Source organism: Cetorhinus maximus, chromosome 29, assembly GCF_964194155.1.
Source record: "Cetorhinus maximus chromosome 29, sCetMax3.hap1.1, whole genome shotgun sequence".
NCBI lineage: Eukaryota > Metazoa > Chordata > Chondrichthyes > Lamniformes > Cetorhinidae > Cetorhinus > Cetorhinus maximus.
In genome coordinates this window covers 2,080,559-2,100,262 of record NC_135907.1, presented here as the reverse complement: position 1 = coordinate 2,100,262, position 19,704 = coordinate 2,080,559, and the positions used below count along the sequence as shown (strand labels likewise).

General features: G+C 44.5%; 1 protein-coding gene across 1 annotated transcript in view; it reads left to right on the top strand.

Moving 5' to 3' along the window:
• aco2 (aconitase 2, mitochondrial) overlaps window positions 1-16,394 on the top strand; it is a 66,649-nt gene extending 50,255 nt beyond the window's left edge. The window contains exons 11-18 of the mRNA XM_078532024.1: window positions 2,942-3,015; window positions 4,211-4,322; window positions 5,786-5,908; window positions 7,815-7,970; window positions 11,233-11,424; window positions 12,049-12,181; window positions 13,659-13,780; window positions 15,817-16,394. Coding sequence (XP_078388150.1) covers window positions 2,942-3,015; window positions 4,211-4,322; window positions 5,786-5,908; window positions 7,815-7,970; window positions 11,233-11,424; window positions 12,049-12,181; window positions 13,659-13,780; window positions 15,817-15,951 — 1,047 coding nt within the window. The 3' untranslated portion in view covers window positions 15,952-16,394. The remainder of the gene's footprint in view (window positions 1-2,941; window positions 3,016-4,210; window positions 4,323-5,785; window positions 5,909-7,814; window positions 7,971-11,232; window positions 11,425-12,048; window positions 12,182-13,658; window positions 13,781-15,816) is intronic.
• Window positions 16,395-19,704: the final 3,310 nt, after the last annotated feature.

Here is a 19,704-nt window from a genome sequence, read left to right as displayed (position 1 = left end):
CTGAGAGGTTGTTTCCCCTTGTGGGAGAGTCTAGGATCAGAGGACATAATCTCAGAGTAAGGAGGCACCCATTTAAGACAGAGATGAGGAGGAGTTTCTTCTCTGAGGGTAGTAAATCTGTGGAATTCTTTACCGCAGAGGGCTGTAGAGGCTGGGTCGTTAAGTATATTCAAGGCTGAGATAGACCAATTTTTAACCCGTAAAGGAATCAAGGGTTACGAGGAAAAGGCAGGAAAGTGGAGTTGAGGATTATCAGACCAGCCATGATCTCATTGAATTGCAGAGCAGACTCGATGGGCTGAATGGCCTACTTCTCCTCCAATGTCTTATGGACTTGCATATCGATAGCAATGCTGTGTCCATGTGCTTGCTCGTTTGACATTGCTAGTCTATTCATCAATGTTCCACTTAAGGAAGCCATAGATATTTGCACTGCAGCACTATATCATGGCAATCTTGACCCACCACCATTGCGTGAATCTGTATTTATTGAGCTTATGAACTTGGCAACTCACACAGTTGAGTTCAGTTTTAATGACACTATGTTATGCCTAAATAGATGGTGTTGCCATGGGATCCCCTCTAGGCCCAGCTCTCGCAAACATCTTTGTTTGGTTCCATGGGAAACATGTCACTGATGGAATAACATCAACCTCCTACCCCTCACATATTTCCAATATGTGGATGATATATTTGCTATATTTAAATCCGCAGCAATTTGTAATAATTTCATTACATGTCTTAATGGGCTCCATCCTGCGCTCAAATTCATCTGTGAAATGGAGCAGTCAAATGAACTCCCTTTCCTTGATGTACTAGTTGAGAAATCTGCCAGGGGATTCTCTACTATGGTCTGCTGCAAACCTACCTTCACTGGTCAATATACATGTTGGGATTCTTACAGTTCCACATGTCATAAAATTGGTCTTGTCGGCAACCTTGTAAATAGGGCCCCAGCCTTTTGCTCACCATTCAACCTTGATGCTGAAATAGGGGCATCAAAGACATCCTGCGGGATAATGGCTACATTGATCAGATCACTTTGTGCTGTTTCTAACGCAAACTCATGAACGGGCCTAAGACCATCACTTTCAGCCCTGAAAAGTGCCCAGTTTACCCTGGAAGGGTAAGGTATCTCAAAAACTGTGAGCACCAGGTGAAGCTAGCTGTTTCAAGCTGTTCCTATGCAGTAGCAACACGAGTGGTATTTGCCACTAACAGGATGCTACCGTCAAGCCAAAAAGACGTTCTGCCTATCACACAAATGAGTAATGTTGGGTATGAATTTCAGTGCCAGTGTGATGCTGGGTATGTAGGCCATACGTCCTAAAGACTGGTGAATCGTATCAAACAGCATGTCGCAACTGCTGTTTGCAACCGGCAGGGTTTAGACCGTACCCAACCAGCCTGTACTTGCAAAACTCAAAACTAAGTGTCTAACATTAGATGTGATTCTGCGATTGGACAACATTTGCTAAATAATCCTCAATGTGCTGAGAATTACACTGACGACCAATTTAAGATTGTCAATTGGGCTCGCAATGTGGTACATTTGCCTGTACTGGAAGCTACATATATTAATACACAGGCCCTGTTCTTTACAGACAGAAAGAACATGTATACACACTGCACCTGTTTCAGCTAAACAAAATAAGTGACAGCCATTCACTGACTCATTCCTCAGGGCAATACCTTGACCAATCCAGGTCAAACTGCCTAGTTTAAATTTCAAACAATGCTTGGTAGCTGTCAGTCACCACCACTGGTAGATGCGTTGCCATGGAGAATGGATCAATCAAGAGTCCACTTGCCAACCAATCAGCACTCTCTTCACATACCGTATAAATTGTTGTCTTTGCCCCTGTATTGGTATTCTTGCGAAATGTCTTGGTGAGTGCAAGGTGAAAATCTTTAACACGTCTCTCTTTTTCAGTAATACTCAAGTTCTGTACCACCAAATGACTATTTGATACCACTAAGTAATAGTACATACTCTCAGTACCGATAATCTAGTAGACCTGCGAGCCAGAATTCACCTCAGTGGTCAATCCGCCGACATGGTCTCCGTGTGCATCTTCAGAGTGGCTGACCAAACCACTCTCTCCACTGTAGCAATTATGTCTTTGTGTGCTCTCTCTATATTGTTTTGTAGGCTCTGGCCTTTTGTCATATAAGGTAATACCTGTTGTAGCCCATTTAATTAATTTTCAATACACCAGTCTTGTCTTTATGTCCTGGGCCACTTACAAGGCCATGCTTGGAGGAATAGAGCCAGCCTGACTCCACTCTATTATCTCTTACAATGTTATCAATCCCCAGGCTGGTACAGACGGACATCTTTGTTACCACAAAGAGCACAAAAGGGGTCTATCTTTCTCACAGTTCGAGGCCAGTTCTCCCACACAGTTTAATTCATTATGCAGACCTTAACAAGGCTGTGTCTTGACTAAATTACACATCCTGCCTTGTGCCCACAATGCAGTTCCTTATGTGTCTTCAGTCAGGGTACTGCTGCTCCTTGCTCTTTCATTTTTACCACCATGAGACAAACACTGTACACAGGGCCACCAAGCATCCGGTCTACATTCATTAATATAATAGAAATAAAGAAGCAGTTACATGTTTAAAAAGTGATGAATGCATTAAAAGAAAGTAAATAATACCTTGGCTTACAAAATCTGGAAGGGAAAGAATGGGATCAGTGGCATCTCCCAGCTCGTTCAACATTCGTCAGTCAGATGGGTTGTGAATTGTGACCCATAATTCTGTGGAGTTACTGAAAGGACAAATGATGGGCCCTTTATGAACCCTACTGCTTTAGACAGTGACTTCTCTGCGTTGTTGGCCTTTACTCTGAGGAGGTGCAACAGCCTGGAGAACAAGAGAGGGTGCTCCCCTCCACCCAGCCTTCCAGGCCTAACTCAACTTCCTGTCTTCACAGGCTAAAACCCTGAGAGACGTCGGTGGCATTGTTCTCGCTAATGCGTGTGGACCCTGCATTGGACAGTGGGACAGGTAGAGGAGTTGTACTTCAATTTTCTACTCACTGCACTAAGCACGATGCCACATTAGAAATTAGCCTATCTTCCCAACCATGGTAGTAGCTGATAAGCATTGTGTAGAATAAGTGCAAGGTGGGAGGATCCAAAATGGGAATTTGCACAACCAGATCAAAGAAAACAGCCTCCAGCTTCCAAAGTCATTGGCCTCTGAGATACTTGAGTGACTTTACACTGAACAAACCAGCATTTTGGTTTTCAATGACACTAAATATAATGTTTAAATTAAGTAAGATTTAGGGGCTCAGTTGTTGTGCCTCACAGATCGGAAATGCCCCACGGCCAGTTCTTGATTGTAGCTTGGAGAACAGTGGACATTGGCCCCAGCCTCCCTGGAATGGGAGCGTGGACGTTGGGGTTGGGAAATCGCCTTGGCTTTTCAATGCTGTTCCCTGTCCAGCAATGCCTATTCGAGCGTTTGTGTGTGGACTTGCAAAGGTGGATGTTTTAACAGTCCAGTAACCTGCCAACACTCGCTAACTCAACTCCCTTATAAGAGCCATTGCTCAAGATTTCTCTGAAGTGTTGCCGGCTGCTGTGCCTCAGAGAGAGTTGGCGGCATCAGGAGATAAGGGGAGGAGAACGAAAACAAGGCTAGCCCACCTGGATATAACTGGATGGCTGATGAACTCGGAAGGTGTCCCACTTAATCTATGATGATGGAGATGGGCAACATTTTTCAAAAGATGGCGAAATGTTAATTTTAATACTGACGGTGCTATCTTAATATTTCCAGTAAGTGAAAATGCTGCTAACAAAATTAAGGCTGTTAGTCCCCCTCCAGCACAGTGATTACTGCAAAGCAGCAGTGTGCAGCACTTTGATGCTGTCTGGGCAAGCAGAAATGAGCAGTGGGATTGAAGATCCTTTAAAGGGTGGGCAGGGAGGGAGAAATTAAGGGGACAATTCAATTAAAGCTATTGGTTCTCCATGCCTGATTGTTGGCAGAACAGAATTGCTGTCTGCCTGGTTATACAGTTTGAATTGGTACCATTTTTGTTCAGTGACTTGATTGACCTGTTACTAGCATTTGAATAAAATCCCCTTTGAATGAATAAAATCCCCTTTGAAGAATATTTTCAAGCTGCCATCTTGCCTCTTCCTGAGTGCAACTCATTTTTGTCATTTTTCTTTTTAAATTTGCACTCCAGACGGGACGTTAAGAAAGGTGAAAAGAACACCATTGTGACTTCCTACAACAGAAACTTCACTGGACGCAACGACGCCAACCCTGCAACACATGCCTTCGTCACATCTCCTGAGGTAAAATATACAGGACGCCTCTCCATGTTTAATTTTTACTTTCAAAGAAATCCGAAGAGACTCTGTCACAATTGACTCATGACTATCAGCGTTGATGCATTTAATGAGGAGGTTTACAAAGGGAGAAGTGAACAGAACATGGGGGCAGAAATGGAAGCTATAACTAGAGTGGGAGGAAGCAGGTATGAATTGTTTGGAGAGGATGGCTGTGCTGTGGATTCTTTGCACCAGTGCCACTTGGATGAAGTACTAGAGGGAAATCGCTACCCATGGAAATATACTGTAACAGGAGAGGGGTAGGGGTGAAATCTTGTCTATTTTGGCATTGGTAAGAGATTCCTGTCTTTGGTCATTCTGCTGGATTAGGGTCAGACTCAGCTGTGATGGCTCCCACAGAGTGGAGGGGTGGAAGTTTTGACTGCAGCAATGTGCTATTTGTAGTTCCCAATTATTGGCATTGAGTACGGCTGATATAAGTGATCTAGCAACTGGGGAGGCAGTGGCATTGTCACTGGACTAGTATTCCAGAGACCCAGGGTAATGTTCTGGGGACCTGGATTCGAATCCCACCAAGGCAGATGGTGAAATTTGAATTTGATAAAAATATGGAATTAAAAATCTAAACGATTGGTGATTGTCGTAAAACCCCATCTGGTTCAGGAAAGGAAATCTGCCATCCTTTCCTGGTCTGGCCTACTTGTGACTCCAGACCCACAGCAATGTGGTTGACTCTTAACTGTGCTCTGCACAAAGGATTAGAGACGCGCACAAATTTAAAAAAAAGAGCAAAAAATAAACAGGATTTTGTTTCACCCACCAGCACATAAAATTCAGCGGGTAGGGTAGGACAGGTAGGGTGGCCCTACCTGTCTGAAATTTTGAGGGTGCATGAGGAAGGCGTTGGGTGGCCTCTTGAACCCACCTTCGCCTAGACCCCCAACCCCAGACTTACCTGGCCTCCTTGGGACCTCCTGTAATACCAGCAGTGGCCTCCGCTCCTGACTGGCGTTGCTGAGATTACGGAGCACTCTAAGGTGGGGTTTCCTCCCAAGAAAGGGCTTAAGTCTCACCTTAAAAGAATTAATGCTTTCCCCAGCATTAACGTGATGCGGGGCAGGCATTGGGGTTGTCGAAGGCCTCCCCCAGCCCTGGGCTGGGGGTAGGGGTGGGGTTGGCGGGTTGGCGAATGGCAAGGTTGTGATAGACCATGGCACCCTTTAATATCCAGCCCCAGAGTTCTGCCAAAATATCATTGAGCTGAAAGGGTAACCAGCTTCTCCACGCACATGTTGATAGCTTCCAGGATTTTCAATATTTATTGCTATGGTACTGAACAGGATTAATGTATTAATCTACTGCCCACCTCCCTACCACCTCGCATGCCAAGCTGCTAAATGCCAGTGGAGCCCTGTGAGAATTGTACAGAAGCTGCAGTCCAGTTGATTACGCTTTTCTATTCTCAGATTGTCACTGCCTTTGCCATCGCTGGAACCTTGAAATTTGACCCCGAGCGTGACTGGCTGACTGGAGCTGATGGGAAGAAGTTCAAACTGAATCCACCGAATGCTGACGAGCTGCCCACCAAGGTACAGGTCGCTCTGACAGGCAGGCCAGCAAGCAACGTGGGGAATGTGTTTATTGAATGCTTTCCTTTTAAACCACACCAGGTTCTGTTGCTCGCAAGATGGTCACCATGTGTAAAATCTACTTCAATTTTATGTAACTGAATCTTAAGTGAAATAAGACCATTAAGAAATAGGAGCAGGTGCACCCCCTCAGCCCTGCTTTGCCATTCAGTAAGATTGTGGCTGACCTTCTACATCAGCAATTTCTTGCTCTATCCCTAAAAATCCAAAAAATCTCAGTCTTGAATATACTGAGCATCCCACAACCCTCTGGATAGAGAATTCCAAAGGTCACGACCCTCCGAGTGAAGAAATTTCTCATCACCCTCAGTTCTAAATGGTTGACCCCTTTATCCTGTGACCGTGACCCTTAGTTCTAAGCTGGGGGAACAGTCTCTTGGCAATTTTGTTTTCATTTTTATTGGAATCCTTCCACTGCCTGGGGAGAGGGGCACAGGGAAGGCTGAAATTCTGTGATGTGGGTTTTCTCCCCACCATTTATAGTCAGAGAGTCAGTATGGCACTTAAGGGGGCTATTCAGCCCATAGAGACCATGCCGGCAATTTCTAAACGTTTATTCCACCAGCCCCACAGCACTCCCCTGCCCCCCTACCCACCAAACCCAAGTTTGTGATCTTAGCATCTTGCAAAGTTGTTTTGTGGAGACAAGGTTAATGCTCACAGAGAAGCAGTTAAAATTGAAAGGCCAGTTCTCCAGATCGTTTATCCCACAGAGCTATTGTCTCCCAGATTTTTTGTTTAATTCACAAAGGTGCAATGCTTGGACATGTTCCTTTTGCTTGCAGAGGACAGGTCACTGCATATGAATATTTGTAGCTTCTAGCAAGTGAAAGTGAGCCACATTGCGAGCCTGACGATCTTAAATTGGCTGCTAACGTAATTCTTGGCACACTCAGGATTGTTTGGCAAGTGCTGTCCGATCAAGGAATCCCATCTAACGTTATATTATGTTCTGAGTTTTGCGAGTGCAGTCAGTACTCTGCCTGTTGCGAACAGCTGAAGGGACTTTGATACGGTCCACCGGTCATTGAGATGTGTGGCCTACGGTTTTATTGCACTTGTTTTCAATGCCTTGTGTCTGCATCAGGTGAAATGTCGCAGTTTGTGCACTCTCAACGGGTTTCCACTATCCATCAGGAGTCTTTCAGTTCTAGCAGATAATGGAGATTCTGCTATCAGGACGTGTCTCTTACTGAGAGGTTTTCAGGGAGATGTAGGAGTCTAATTATAAGACATACAGAATTGTACACCATCTGGAAATCACAAACTGAACGTACGGTGAACAAAACATTGCACCCTCCCATTGAGCAGATGAAATCTCCATTCCTGCTTTCAATAACTTAAAGCTTTGTCAGTTTTGACTGCAATATTAACTTGGAGATTGCCACAGCAATGGTCTTGGGTTACTCAGTTGATGATTATACTTCTCATTTAGAACAGAGCAATAAAATTCAGATGCTCGACCTTTGCTGAGTTACCTGATCTTACATGGGGAGAATGCGGCATAAGGTATTAAAATTGCCACAGTGATCCTGGGGTAGGGAATGCCCAGTGACCCTTGCTGGACGATGTAAGTGTGAATCTCAGCCAGTGTGAAGCACTAGCCTCAATCATGATGCCCCTCTGTTTAGGTAGCTAGTTGACACTCGCTGTTTAAACTTAGTCACGAGAAGTGGAGACTGCATAGGTGCAGTAGTTATCAGTATCTGCCTGGTGACTGTGGAACTGCACCCAACGAGGTCCGCACCTTTAGGGGAAAAGGCAGGGAAATAGTATGTGGGGTGAAGAAGAAATTGCTGTGAATGTACAGAGAGGTCACTGTAAATTCTTTATTACCATCTTGAAGGGCTTTGATCCTGGTCAGGACACGTACCAAGACCCACCAAAAGACTCCCAGGGCATTTCAGTCCATGTGAGTCCAAAGAGCAATCGGCTGCAGCTGTTGGAGCCATTTGATAGGTGGAACAAGAAAGACCTGGAGGACCTGCAAGTGCTGATCAAGGTCAGTTTCAAATTATGAGATGATTACTTAGACTAGTCTACAGCATTAAAAAAGAATGAAACCTGGTGTTTTTGGGTAAGCTCACTCTAGTCTGTCCCTATATTAAGTTGAGGTATGTTGGCCTGACGCGATGTGCTTTTGACGCCTAGGCCAGGATTTCCCCCCCATTTGGGGGGGGGGGCAGCGGAAGTTGAAGAGTGGGGGTGCACCACCATTTTACTTGGGTGGGCCAATTAAGGCCCGCCCAGTGTGACGTCCACATGGAAGCACTATGCGCTCCCTGTGCGGGCGGGCGGGAGGGAATCCCTAAACCCGAGAGTGCGCCCTATCGCGCAGGAGCATGAAAGGGTGCACTCATCTCCCTGAGGCTAAGTGCTGCCTCAGGGAGATTGCCTCTACTGTTTTAAAAAAAAATATCAGAAATAGAAAAAAGAAATCCCTGACATGTCCCCTCATGTGACACTGTCACATGAGTTGGGACATGTCCATAACTTATTTTAAAAAAAACTTTAATTAAATGTTTAAAAACCTACATGGAACCTCATCCCGCCTGTGGATGAGGTTTCATGCTTTTTCTAATTCCTGCCAGGGCTCCTGGCCTGCCCAACAACCTTAAGGTTGGAGGGGCAGGTCCTTTAATTACTTAAATGACTCTCAATGGGCTCAATTGGCCATTGACAGGTTGGCGGGCGCACAGCTGATTTTGCTGTGTCCTCACCTACCTGAAAATTTAAATGGGACGTGGTGACATCGGGCGTTCTGCCCGTCACCGCGTGTCATTTTGCGAGTGGGCCCCACCCCCCGCTGGGAAAATCCTGGCCCTAGAATCACAGAATGGTTACAGCACAGAAGGAGGCCATTCGACCTGTTGTGTCTGTGCCGCCTCTTTGCAAAAACAACTTGGCTTGTCCCACGACCCGGTCCTTTCCCCATAGGCCCTGCAGTGTTTTTCTTTTCAGGGGCATATCCAATTCCCTTTTGAAAGCCACAATTTGAATCTGCCTCTGTCACACTTTCAGGCAATGCATTCCAGATCCTGACCAATTGCTGAATAAGAAAACTTTCCCTCATGTCTCCATCGCTTCTTTGGCCATTCACCCTAAATCGGTGTCCTCTGGTTCTCGACCCTTCTGCAAATGGGAACCGTTTTTATCTACTCTGTCTAGACCTTCAATAATTTTTAACACCTTAATCAAATTTCCTGTCAGCTTTCTCTAAAGTGAACAGTCCCAGCTTCTCCAGTCTATCCACACAACTTAAGTCCCTCGACCCTGGAACCATTCTTGCAAGTCTTTTCTGCACCCTCTCTAAAGCCATCACAACTTTCATCAAGTCCGATGCCCAGAACTGGACACAATACTCAAATATTTTTATAAGGGTTCGTCATAACTTCTTGCTTTTGTACCCTATGCTTCTATTTATAAACCCAGAATCGTCTATGCCTATTTAATCACTTTCTCAGCCTGCCCCTACCATCTTCAATGATTGTGTGCATATACCCCCAAATCTCTGTTCCTGCACCCCGTTTGGAATTGTACCCTTTATTGAACATTGCCTGTCCTCGTTCTTCCAGTCTAGATGCATCACTTCATACTTCTCTATTAAGTTTCATCTGCCACGTGTCTGCCGATTCCACCAGCCTGTCTATGTCCTTTTGAACGCTGTCACTATGATCCCTGCTTTCTAATATGTAGTTGGCAGGTTTGACATGTGGGTGGCTGGTATCAAGTTAGGAAATCTTGTAAAAGACTGGGTCAAACAGGCCAGCCTGTCCCAGGGTTGATCCACATTCTGTGTTGAGTTAGTTGGTCTTACCCAGTTCAAACTGGGCTTTCTAATACGGGGTGCACCTCGGGCAGAATAGATTTCCTGCCCTTGGGATTACAGCCCACCCTCTAGCCTTGTGATCTGGAGGTGAGCTGAAATTATTGCAGCAGACCTCGTATAGTGAGAGTGACTGCATGGCTCCTCTGAGAAAAGTAAAACAACCGAGGCCCCCATTGCTAACCTTTGAGCACTGGGCACCCAGACCGAACAGGTGGTCCTAAAGTCAAGCAGTCAACAGAGTCTCCATTCCCCTCATTACAATCTGATTTGTGCATCCCTCAGCATGTTCCTGGCTCCAGGTTTGCCAGAGAATTAGAGGGATCTAGAAAGTTCTAACAGCAAAAAAATACATTAAAAGGTACTAAATAAATATAATATGTTGAAAGGGGCTTCATGAGAGCATTATAAAACAGAATATGACACCAAGCCACATTAGGAGATATTAAGTCCAAAAGCTTGGCCAAAGAGGTAGATTTTAAGAAGTGTTTTAAAGGGGGAAACGCGAGGTAGAGAGGAGGAGAGGTCTAGGGAGGGTGTTCCAGACCTTGGAGCCAAGACAACTAAAGATACGGCCACCAATGATGGAGCGATTAAAGTTGGGGCATGCCGAAGAGACCAGAATTAGAGGAGTGCAGTTACCTCAGAACTTGTGGGACTGGAGGAGGTAACAGCAGTAGGGATGAGACCATGGAGGCATTTGAAATCAAGGATGAAAATTTGAAAATCCAGCATTGCTTGACTGGAAGCCACAAACAAATGGCCACTTGAGCAGGATGCAAGTGAGTTGTTGCTACCCATGCAACCAAATGGTGGCAAGTGGGAATCTTCAAGATAGAAGGCTGCCTATATTTGCATGAATGTACTTTGTTTACTTAGCTTTCTGATCATGCAGGTTTTTTCAGTCAGCGATCAGTGCAATTTGAATATAACTGAGCACTTTTGCATTGCCTTTGGGACCAACTCAGCCCAGTGGATTCTATGTAAACAGTAAACTCCAAGCTGCAAACTGTAAATTTTATTAGTGAAGCTTTAAGAAGAATTGGCACAATGCTTGATGTCCATAGCGCACACTGCTTGTAAGTTGACATAATTGACATAAAGTTTCGTAAGGACACAAGTCCTTAGTGCTGTAGGATTTGGCAAGGAGAAATAGACAAGATTGGTGCATTAGACAATGCTATTCTAAGGCTGTGGTATAAGTAGATCAGAGAGAGTCTTGTGGGAGTAATTGATGATGACTCTGCAAAAAAAATAGTGGAGGACGTGTCCCATTCTTGGATTCTTGCCCTTGATTGGCAAAGGTTTGGTGTCTCGTCCTCTATTTGGAAATGTAGTGTCTAAATGTTAGGCTTTTATCATCGATGGATTTTAACTACTGATCTGTGGTTTAGCTGTTCTATTTTTCCCTTTTGTGATTTGTTTCCTTCTGTTTTAGGTGAAAGGCAAGTGTACCACTGATCACATATCAGCTGCTGGACCTTGGCTGAAGTTCCGTGGCCATCTTGACAACATTTCAAATAATCTGCTAATCGGTGCCGTTAACTTTGAGAATAACAAAGTCAATGAGGTCAAAAACCAGTTAACCAACCAGTATGGACCTGTGCCGGAAACTGCTCGTGCTTACAAGGTAAGTGCATCTGCAAAAGGAGAGAATTGGGCAGCTCTCTAAGCTCCTTAGTGGTCAACTCTACATTGATCGGTTTCCTTGTCTTTAGCTGGTCAATGTCGGGCAGTGTTGGGCTCTACCTCTGGGCTGAAGAGAAGGAAAATTGAGTGACTTCTCCTGCAAAGTGCTACTCCAATGGTGACAGCATCGAGACTGTGATTGTGATACCAACCTCGGTCACTTGCCAGCATTCGATATTTAAGCCTGTGCATGACTGACCCCATCAAGGTATCAGAGAGCTGCTCTGCCCCATTAAGTGTTGTTGCCTCCAGGATAGGGGAAAGGGCAGTTAAAAGGAGCAAATTAGTCATGTCTACCTTAGGCTTGCCACCCCTCCAGAGGTGCCCTGGAGTCTCCTGGATGCTGTTGCAAGAAACCAGGTTAAAATGATGGGAGAATTTTTAAAAGTTGTTCATTTTTTTTCATTAGTTAGAAAAATATTGCAGTTGGGAGAAAAGAAAACTGTTTGAGTGTGGACTGGTCAGAGGCTGAGAGGTGAAACCTTCAGGAATATGTCCAGCTAGAGTTGGCAACTCTCGTTTATTGCCCAAGAGCAAAGTATAAGGTTTTTATTCCTTTCCACAGAAACAAGGCATCAACTGGGTGGTGGTTGGTGATGAGAACTATGGTGAGGGCTCCAGCAGAGAGCACGCTGCCCTTGAGCCTCGGCATCTAGGAGGTCGCGCCATCATTGTCAAGAGCTTCGCTCGAATTCATGGTAGGTGTATATTGTAGAAATCGAAACTCGTGTTGGAGATGCAGTCTACTCCTTCAAAAAATGTAATTGTACCATCATTTTGAATTAAGTGGTGCCAATAACAGCAAAGAGGCAACTGAGTGCTGGAAAAATTCATTTAGTGACTTTGAATGAAGAAGTGTGATTTTGATAAGTGGGCTGCCCCTCTTTCCCTTTTTGGGATCCTGGGCCATGGGGCTGCTTCAGCTGCCTGTGCAGCTGCAGAAATCTCGGCAATTTCTGAATCTCGGGGGATCACTCATTCTTCAGTTGTTTTTACATCCCTGAGCTACCTGCCCTTTTATTAGGAGGACTGTTCCTTTTGAGTCTTTCACAACCAAAGCTCCCACGGTTCATTGGCCAAACCCTAGAGTGACTCCATTTTGATAGATTCAGTGTGTGCGCGCAGTCAAATCTGCGTCCAGGATGCTGGACATAAAAGCAAAATACTGCGGATGCTGGAAATCTGAAATAAAAACAAAATGTGCAGGAAAAACTCAGCAGGTCTGGCAACATCCGTGCAGAGGGGAACAGAGTTAATACGAGTCCGTATGAATCTTCTGAAGAAGCAGTCACTCAGACTCTAAACGTTAACTCTGTTTCTCTCTCCATAGATGCTGCCAGATCTGCTGAGTTTTTCCGGCATTTTCTGTTTTTCATTGTTAATTGACGATGTAAGGGAATCCCAGTTTATCTGAAACTAATGTGGCCCTTAGAGATTTTTTTCCCCTTTTGGACAGCTAGATGTCAGAAACACAAAAAGCCATCAGTCTGCTTGAAAATCAACAAATTACTGAGAATTTCTTGAACTAACTTCAATTGCCTGACATAGAGCACACGTTCTATCCTCGTATGAGTGCGCCTCACTTGCCTGACCCTAGATAAGTTAGATACAGGTTAACAAAAGCCATGGTTTAGGTGTCCTGCCCCGCCAAAGCTGCATGACCTACCGTTGGGAGTTCAACTGAAAAACTTCTTATGGCTTTTCACTGCTTGTCCAGCTAGGACAACCCCACTGTTAGGACATTGGCTTGTAAGATTATGTGGAACTGAATGAGAAGAATTCTAGCCCTCAAATGAGTCAAACGGGCCTCGAAGAGTAGAATTATGAGAATAGGTTGCATAGACTGGGCTTGTATTCCCTTCAGTACAGAAAGATTAGGGGATGATCTATTTGAGATGTCTAAGGTGATTAAAGAATTTGATGGGGCAGATAGAGAAATTATTTCCTCTGATAGGGGAGTCCAGAACAGGGCAGGGGACAACTTTGAAATGAGTGTATTGTACAGGAGTATCCGCTTAGATGAAGAACCTAGAGTGGGGCATGGAACACACTCATCTTCTGACTGAGGGGTCAGTGCTACCAATGGTGAGCCTAGCTGACACTCGTTGACTCTAGCCCAATTCTTGTACCTTAAGAAATTGTGGGTGTAATGTGAATTCTGTGCTTGCTTTGTAGAAACCAATCTCAAGAAGCAAGGACTCCTGCCTCTGACCTTCGATAATCCTGCCGATTATGACAAGGTGCAACCGGATGACAAAGTCTCCATTATTGGGCTGAAGGAATTTACCCCTGGAAAGGTACCAACATGGAGTTGTGCTTCTTTCTGTTTGGAGCTCACTCAGCACCTATTTATACAGTGTTGTATTGGAATTTTAAAAAATAACATACTGAGCATGAGAAATGACGATTTGACCCATGGAAGCCCATCCCTTTGGTACCTGCTCTTTGATAGCATCCAGTTGTTCCAAACTTTATCAGATATTAAGGAAAGCCATTCTCCCAGCACCTGTTCTTTATACTTTCTCCTAATTTAAAATTAAGATTCATGGCCCTAGTTTTACTTTTTTACTTCTGGCTTTACCTTGCCAATACCATTTCACGTTTTCCTAATTTATGCACTTCACACAACCACGCACATTTATCTGTCCTGGAAAATTAGGAGAAGGGTTCGGAAAAGCTAAGCCAGACCCCTCTGATTCTCCCATCCTGCATAACACCCCAGCCGCCATCCGACTGATTAGTTTTCAACCGCCTGTCACATGAGAAACAATGTTGGGCTCCAAGGATACACGCTCACTGTTAGAACGATAGGTCTGGTTAACATACGGTCTGAATTTAAGGTGGGTGGGGGGAGCCTGAGAACCGGTGGTTGACTCCAGAAGCAGTGGTTCCCATATTTGCACTCTCTTAGCAAGCTGAATCTGCTTACCGAACATGGGAAAGAACATAGCACAAGGAGTTCAACACTTAGCCCCTCGAACGCCATTCAGTGCGCTCGTGGCAGATCTGCAACCTAACTCCATATGTCCCTCAGTCAAAATCAGCTAGCACAATGTAACACCAGTTATGTATTCAAGGTACCCTTGTTGTTTTGGGCTGCATAGCATCCATGTTTCAGTGCTACCTGTGCTACAAATGTGTGTACATGTTCTTTCTGTCTGCAAAGAACAGGGCCATGTATATTAATCTGTGTAGCTTCCAGTACACGCAAATGCACCACACTGCGAGCCTGACTGACCATCTTAAATCGGTTGTCAGCGTAATTCTCAGCACATTGAGGATTATTTAGCAAATGTCGTCCAATCGCAGAATCATATCTAGTGTTGGACACTTAGTTTTATGTTTTACAAGCACAGGCTGGTTGGTCCATAACTTACCTGTTGCAAACAGCAGTTGCGACATGCTGTTTGATACGATCCGCCAGTCTTTAGGACGTACAGTCTACATACCTAGCATCACACTGGCACTGAAATTCATATCCAACATTACTCATTTGTGTGATAGGCAGAACGACTTTTTGGCTTGACGGTAGCATCCTGTTAGTGGCGAATACCACTCGTGTTGCTACTGTATAGTAACAGCGTGAAACAGCTAGCTTCACCTGGTGCCCAGTTTTTTGAGATACCTTACCCTTCCAGGGTAATCTGAGGTAGACTGGGCACTTTTCAAGGCTGAAAGTGATGGCCCTGGGCCTGTTCATGAGTTTGCACAGAGGAAGACTAAATTACTCAGAAATTACAGACCATTTAGTCCACCTGCTGTATGCCAATGTTTACAGTCCACACAAACCTCCTCCCACTCCAATTCATCTCAGCCCATCAGCACAAAAAGGTTAAAGCAAAGAACTGCGGATGCTGGAAATCCAAAACAAAAACAGAAATAGAAATACCTGGAAAAGCTCAGCAGGTCTGGCAGCATCGGCGGAGAAGAGTACAGTTGACGTTTCGAGTCCTCATGACCTGTTGACAACAGGTCATGAGGACTCGAAACGTCAACTGTACTCTTCACCGCCGATGCTGCCAGACCTGCTGAATTTTTCCAGGTATTTCTGTAGCACAAAAAGGTAGTAGTTCTACAGCTTTGAGGCCTTGGGAGCTAAGTTATAGCTGGAGAAAATGTGGGTAGGAGGGGGTAGGGAAGTTCAGAAACACAATGACCTTTAAAGTAATGACAATAGCGTCTTATCCAAACCGGACACTCATCAAACATATTGCTGGGCATCTTCGCTGCTCGGTTCAGTCATCCCCACCTCCTGATTTTGACACTGGTATTTTCTGCAGTCAGGTCTCATTTTATTTTTCTTCTTTTGTTCTTTCTCCTCATCCTTTTTCAGCCTCTCACTTGTATCCTTAAGCACAAGGATGGCAGCCAAGATACATTAGTGCTCAACCACAGCTTCAACGAGGGTCAAATTCAGTGGTTCCAAGCTGGCAGCGCGCTCAACAGGATGAAGGAGCTGCAGAAGTAAAGGGGCCTGCTTCTGGAGGAGAAGGGAGAGGAGACTGTGACCAAGGACTTGGTTGTACTCGTGTATCTATTGCTCAGCCTTGACTGCTGCCAGATCCTCCAGTAACATGCACTGTGACATTCAGCAGTTGCACTCAGTCAGGTCCGATATTCAGACACCACCTTTTGGACAATCAACAATTAGCCTGTGTTAGTGATCATTTTTAAATATAATTGGTTCATTGTCTCCTACCTCGCCATGAAGTGAACGGAGCCTAATTTCTGTGGTCCTCTTAGATGCTATTTATTTTTTATTTTCTGTACATTTTGCTTTGCCAGGAGAAACCAAACTAATGAGTTTGCTTCCCCTTTCAATGTTTTAAGGTGTCGCCAAATCAAGTAACATTCGGTTCATGGTTTTCAACAAAAAGAACTGACCTAATAAAATCGAGAAACTGAAACCTGTTCTTCAGGGCTGGTAAATCACTGGCATAGGCGGTGTGTATGATATTTCTGTTGAACAGGGAATCTAGCCCTGGAGCCTGAGGCACTGGTAAATGAATGCTGGTCTCTGTAGGTGGTGTGTGGTACTGCTGTACATGTTTTTTTTCTCATTAGCAAACCTGGCTTAAATTTCCCATCTGTGGTTCACCTCAAGAAGGCAATTATGGGTATTCTTGAACCACTACTGTACTTGTTGTGAAGGTGATCCCATGGTGCTGTTGGAAAAGGAATCCCAGGATTTTGGCCCAGTGCCAATGAAAGAATGGTGATATATGTTCAAGATAGCTTAGTGTGTGGCTTGGAGATGATGGCATTCCAATCCATTTGCTGCCCTTACCCTTCCAGGTGTTGGAGGTTGCCAAATAATCCTTGGAGAGCAGATATTGATAGCTGATGGTGGAGATTTAGTGATTGAGGTTTCAATCAAGGTGGTTGCTTTGTCCTAGATGGTATTGAGCTTCTTGAGTGTTGTTGCAGCAGCACCCATCCAAGCATCTGAGGCATATGAAGAATATTCCATCAAATTCTTGACTTGTGCCTTATAAGTGATAGAAGGGCATTGGGATGTTAGGAGATGAGTCACTTGCTGAAGTATATCCAGCTTCTATCTGCTCTAGTAACCACAGCATTTCTGTGGCTGATCTAGTTGAGATTTTGGTCACTAGTGACCCCAGGATGTTGATGTGGGAATTGGTGATGGTAATGCAATTGAATGTCATGGGGAAGTGATTAGGCTCTGCCTTGTTGGAGGTGGCCATTGCCTACTGCAATTGTAACTTGCCACATCAGTCTAAGCCTGGATATTGTCCAGCTGATGATAGTTGGGTCTTGGAAGCTTCCCTCGGGAACTTCTGGGATATCCTGTGGCTGCGATGATTGGTATCCAGCAACCACAATTGTCTGCCTTAGGTATACTCCAGCCACTGGAGAGTTTCCCCCCACCCCTGTCTGGTTTTACAGGTAGTCTTTGGTGACTCACTTGATTGAACACTGCCTTGATGTCAAGGGCTGTTACTCTAACCTCCCCTCTAGATTTCAGGTCTTTATGTCCGTGTTTAGACCAAGGCTGTAATGAGGTCTGGGATCTGAATAGCCCTGATGGAACCCGATCTGAGTTGAACAGGTTATTGGTGAATAAGTACTGCTTGATAGCATTTCTGATGACTCCTTCCTTCTCTTTGCTAAGGATTGGAAGTAGATTAATAGGACAGTAATTGGCCAGGTTGGCCTTGTTCTTGGACAGGATATAACCTGGGCTTTTCCACATTCAGATGGATGCCAGAAACTATACTGGAACAGAGTTGAAGCTGAAATAAAAACAGAAATACCTGGAAAAACTCAGCAGGTCTGGCAGCATCGGCGGAAAAGAGCAAAGTTGACGTTTCGAGTCCTCCATGACCCTTCAACAGAACTAAGTAGAAATAGGAAAGGGGTGAAATATAAGCTGGGTTAAGGGGATGTGGGGGGGGTGGTAGAAGGGGGGTGTGGTTGGGACAAGCAGCAGTGATAGGTGGAGATAACCAAAAGATGTCACAGACAAAAGAATAAAGAGGTGTTGAAGGTGGTGAAGCTATTTTTGGAGCACATGTCTTAGGCATAAAATGTTGTCAGAACCCATAGCTTTTGCTTTTCTAGTGAACTTCAGCCATTTCTTGATATTTCCTGGAATGAATCAAATTGGCTGAAGACTGATGGTGGCGAAAGATCATCCACTCGACACTTTTGGCTGAAGATGGTTGTAAATGCTTTAGCTATTGCACTCAAGTGCTGGGCTCTGCCATTGTTGAGAACAAGAATATCCATGGCGCTTTCTCCTCCTGCTAATTGCCTAGCCCAGGAGACTGAGGGCCTGCTCAATGACCCTCATCCCAATTGGAAGTGTGTACAGTAAATCAATTTAATATTAGTTCAGGAGTTGTTGCGTTCTCAATAATCTGATTTCAATTGTTTGTTTCCTCCTAGAAGAGATTGTTTATTTGGAAAGCAGCTGATCAAAATTGAAAAGGGTTATAAACTTTGAGGTGGAGGGGTGAGAGAAAATGAATTTTTAACATAATTAGTTCACTTCTGGGTATCTGAGATGTTGACCATCGCCTTGCTTTGGCTGGGAGAGAAAAGAATTAGGTGATGTTTGCTAGTGTGAACCAATAACACCATTCCCTAAAAGATAGCTGGTGCTCAGGAGTAGCAATGATTAGCAATCCAGTTTTTTTCTCTCCCAACACTATCCAACCCAACGGTTTTAGTAAATCCATATCCTGCTACTTCCATGACAATGGGCAATGTTGTTAGACCCACCTCTTCTCTGTTCTGTGTGTTTATATTGTCATCAGCCACTAGTCATTTGTGGGGAACACAATCCTAGGGTGAAATTCAGGTTGCCAACTCTGGCTAGATGTATTCCTGGTAGTTGCATCACATGACCCCTTCCAAATGTCCCACCCCTTCGCTATCCCGACATGTCCATTCTTATGGCATCCAGCCTTCACAAACCTATTGAAAAGTGAAATGCTCTTCATTATCTAATTGGATGATTCCTGACCATCAAACAACCTTTTACTCCCCATATCCATTATCTTTACAACTATTAAATAAGAGGGTTGAAAGAAAATTACAATTTTTTTAATGCCCCTATGATTTTTCTCCTGTGTTGCTCCCGGCAGTGACCTGGAGATTAAACCTTCAATTCCTTGAGATTCCAGGCTATTGCTGGAATGTAATTCTGGAATGGAATGGAATTCTGCCCCTTGATCCATGGATGATTTTTATCCCAACTTCATATTTCTGAATTGGTTCCATAACAATTAATACCACTGCCTAACACTCAGTTCTGAAATTTTCAATTGATCCCATGCCTCAGCAGTTTTGTTGAAGAAGTGCTTCTTGACACCATCCCTGAACAGCCTAGCTCTGATGGGCTGGCAAATCTCAATGGTGTTAGTCCTGGGGTCATGGTGAAAATGGTGAAGTTGAGCCTGCTTTATGTATCAGCGTCCTTACATGACTCTCTTTGCATCACACAAAGCCATGTCAGTGCAACAAACTGCCTCAAACTCTGCATTTAGTGTTCACGAAACTCTCTGGTCTCCATGAATAGGGCTATTTACGTTTGAGTGTTTATTTTAAGTTTGTTCTTGGGATGTGAGTGGTACTGACAAGGTCGCATTTATTGCCCATCTCCAGTTGCCCCAGAAAGGTGGTGGTGAGCCACTTGTTTTGTAGCAATCTTTTTTTGAGGGGCACCTCAGAGGGCATTGAAAGTCAACCATGT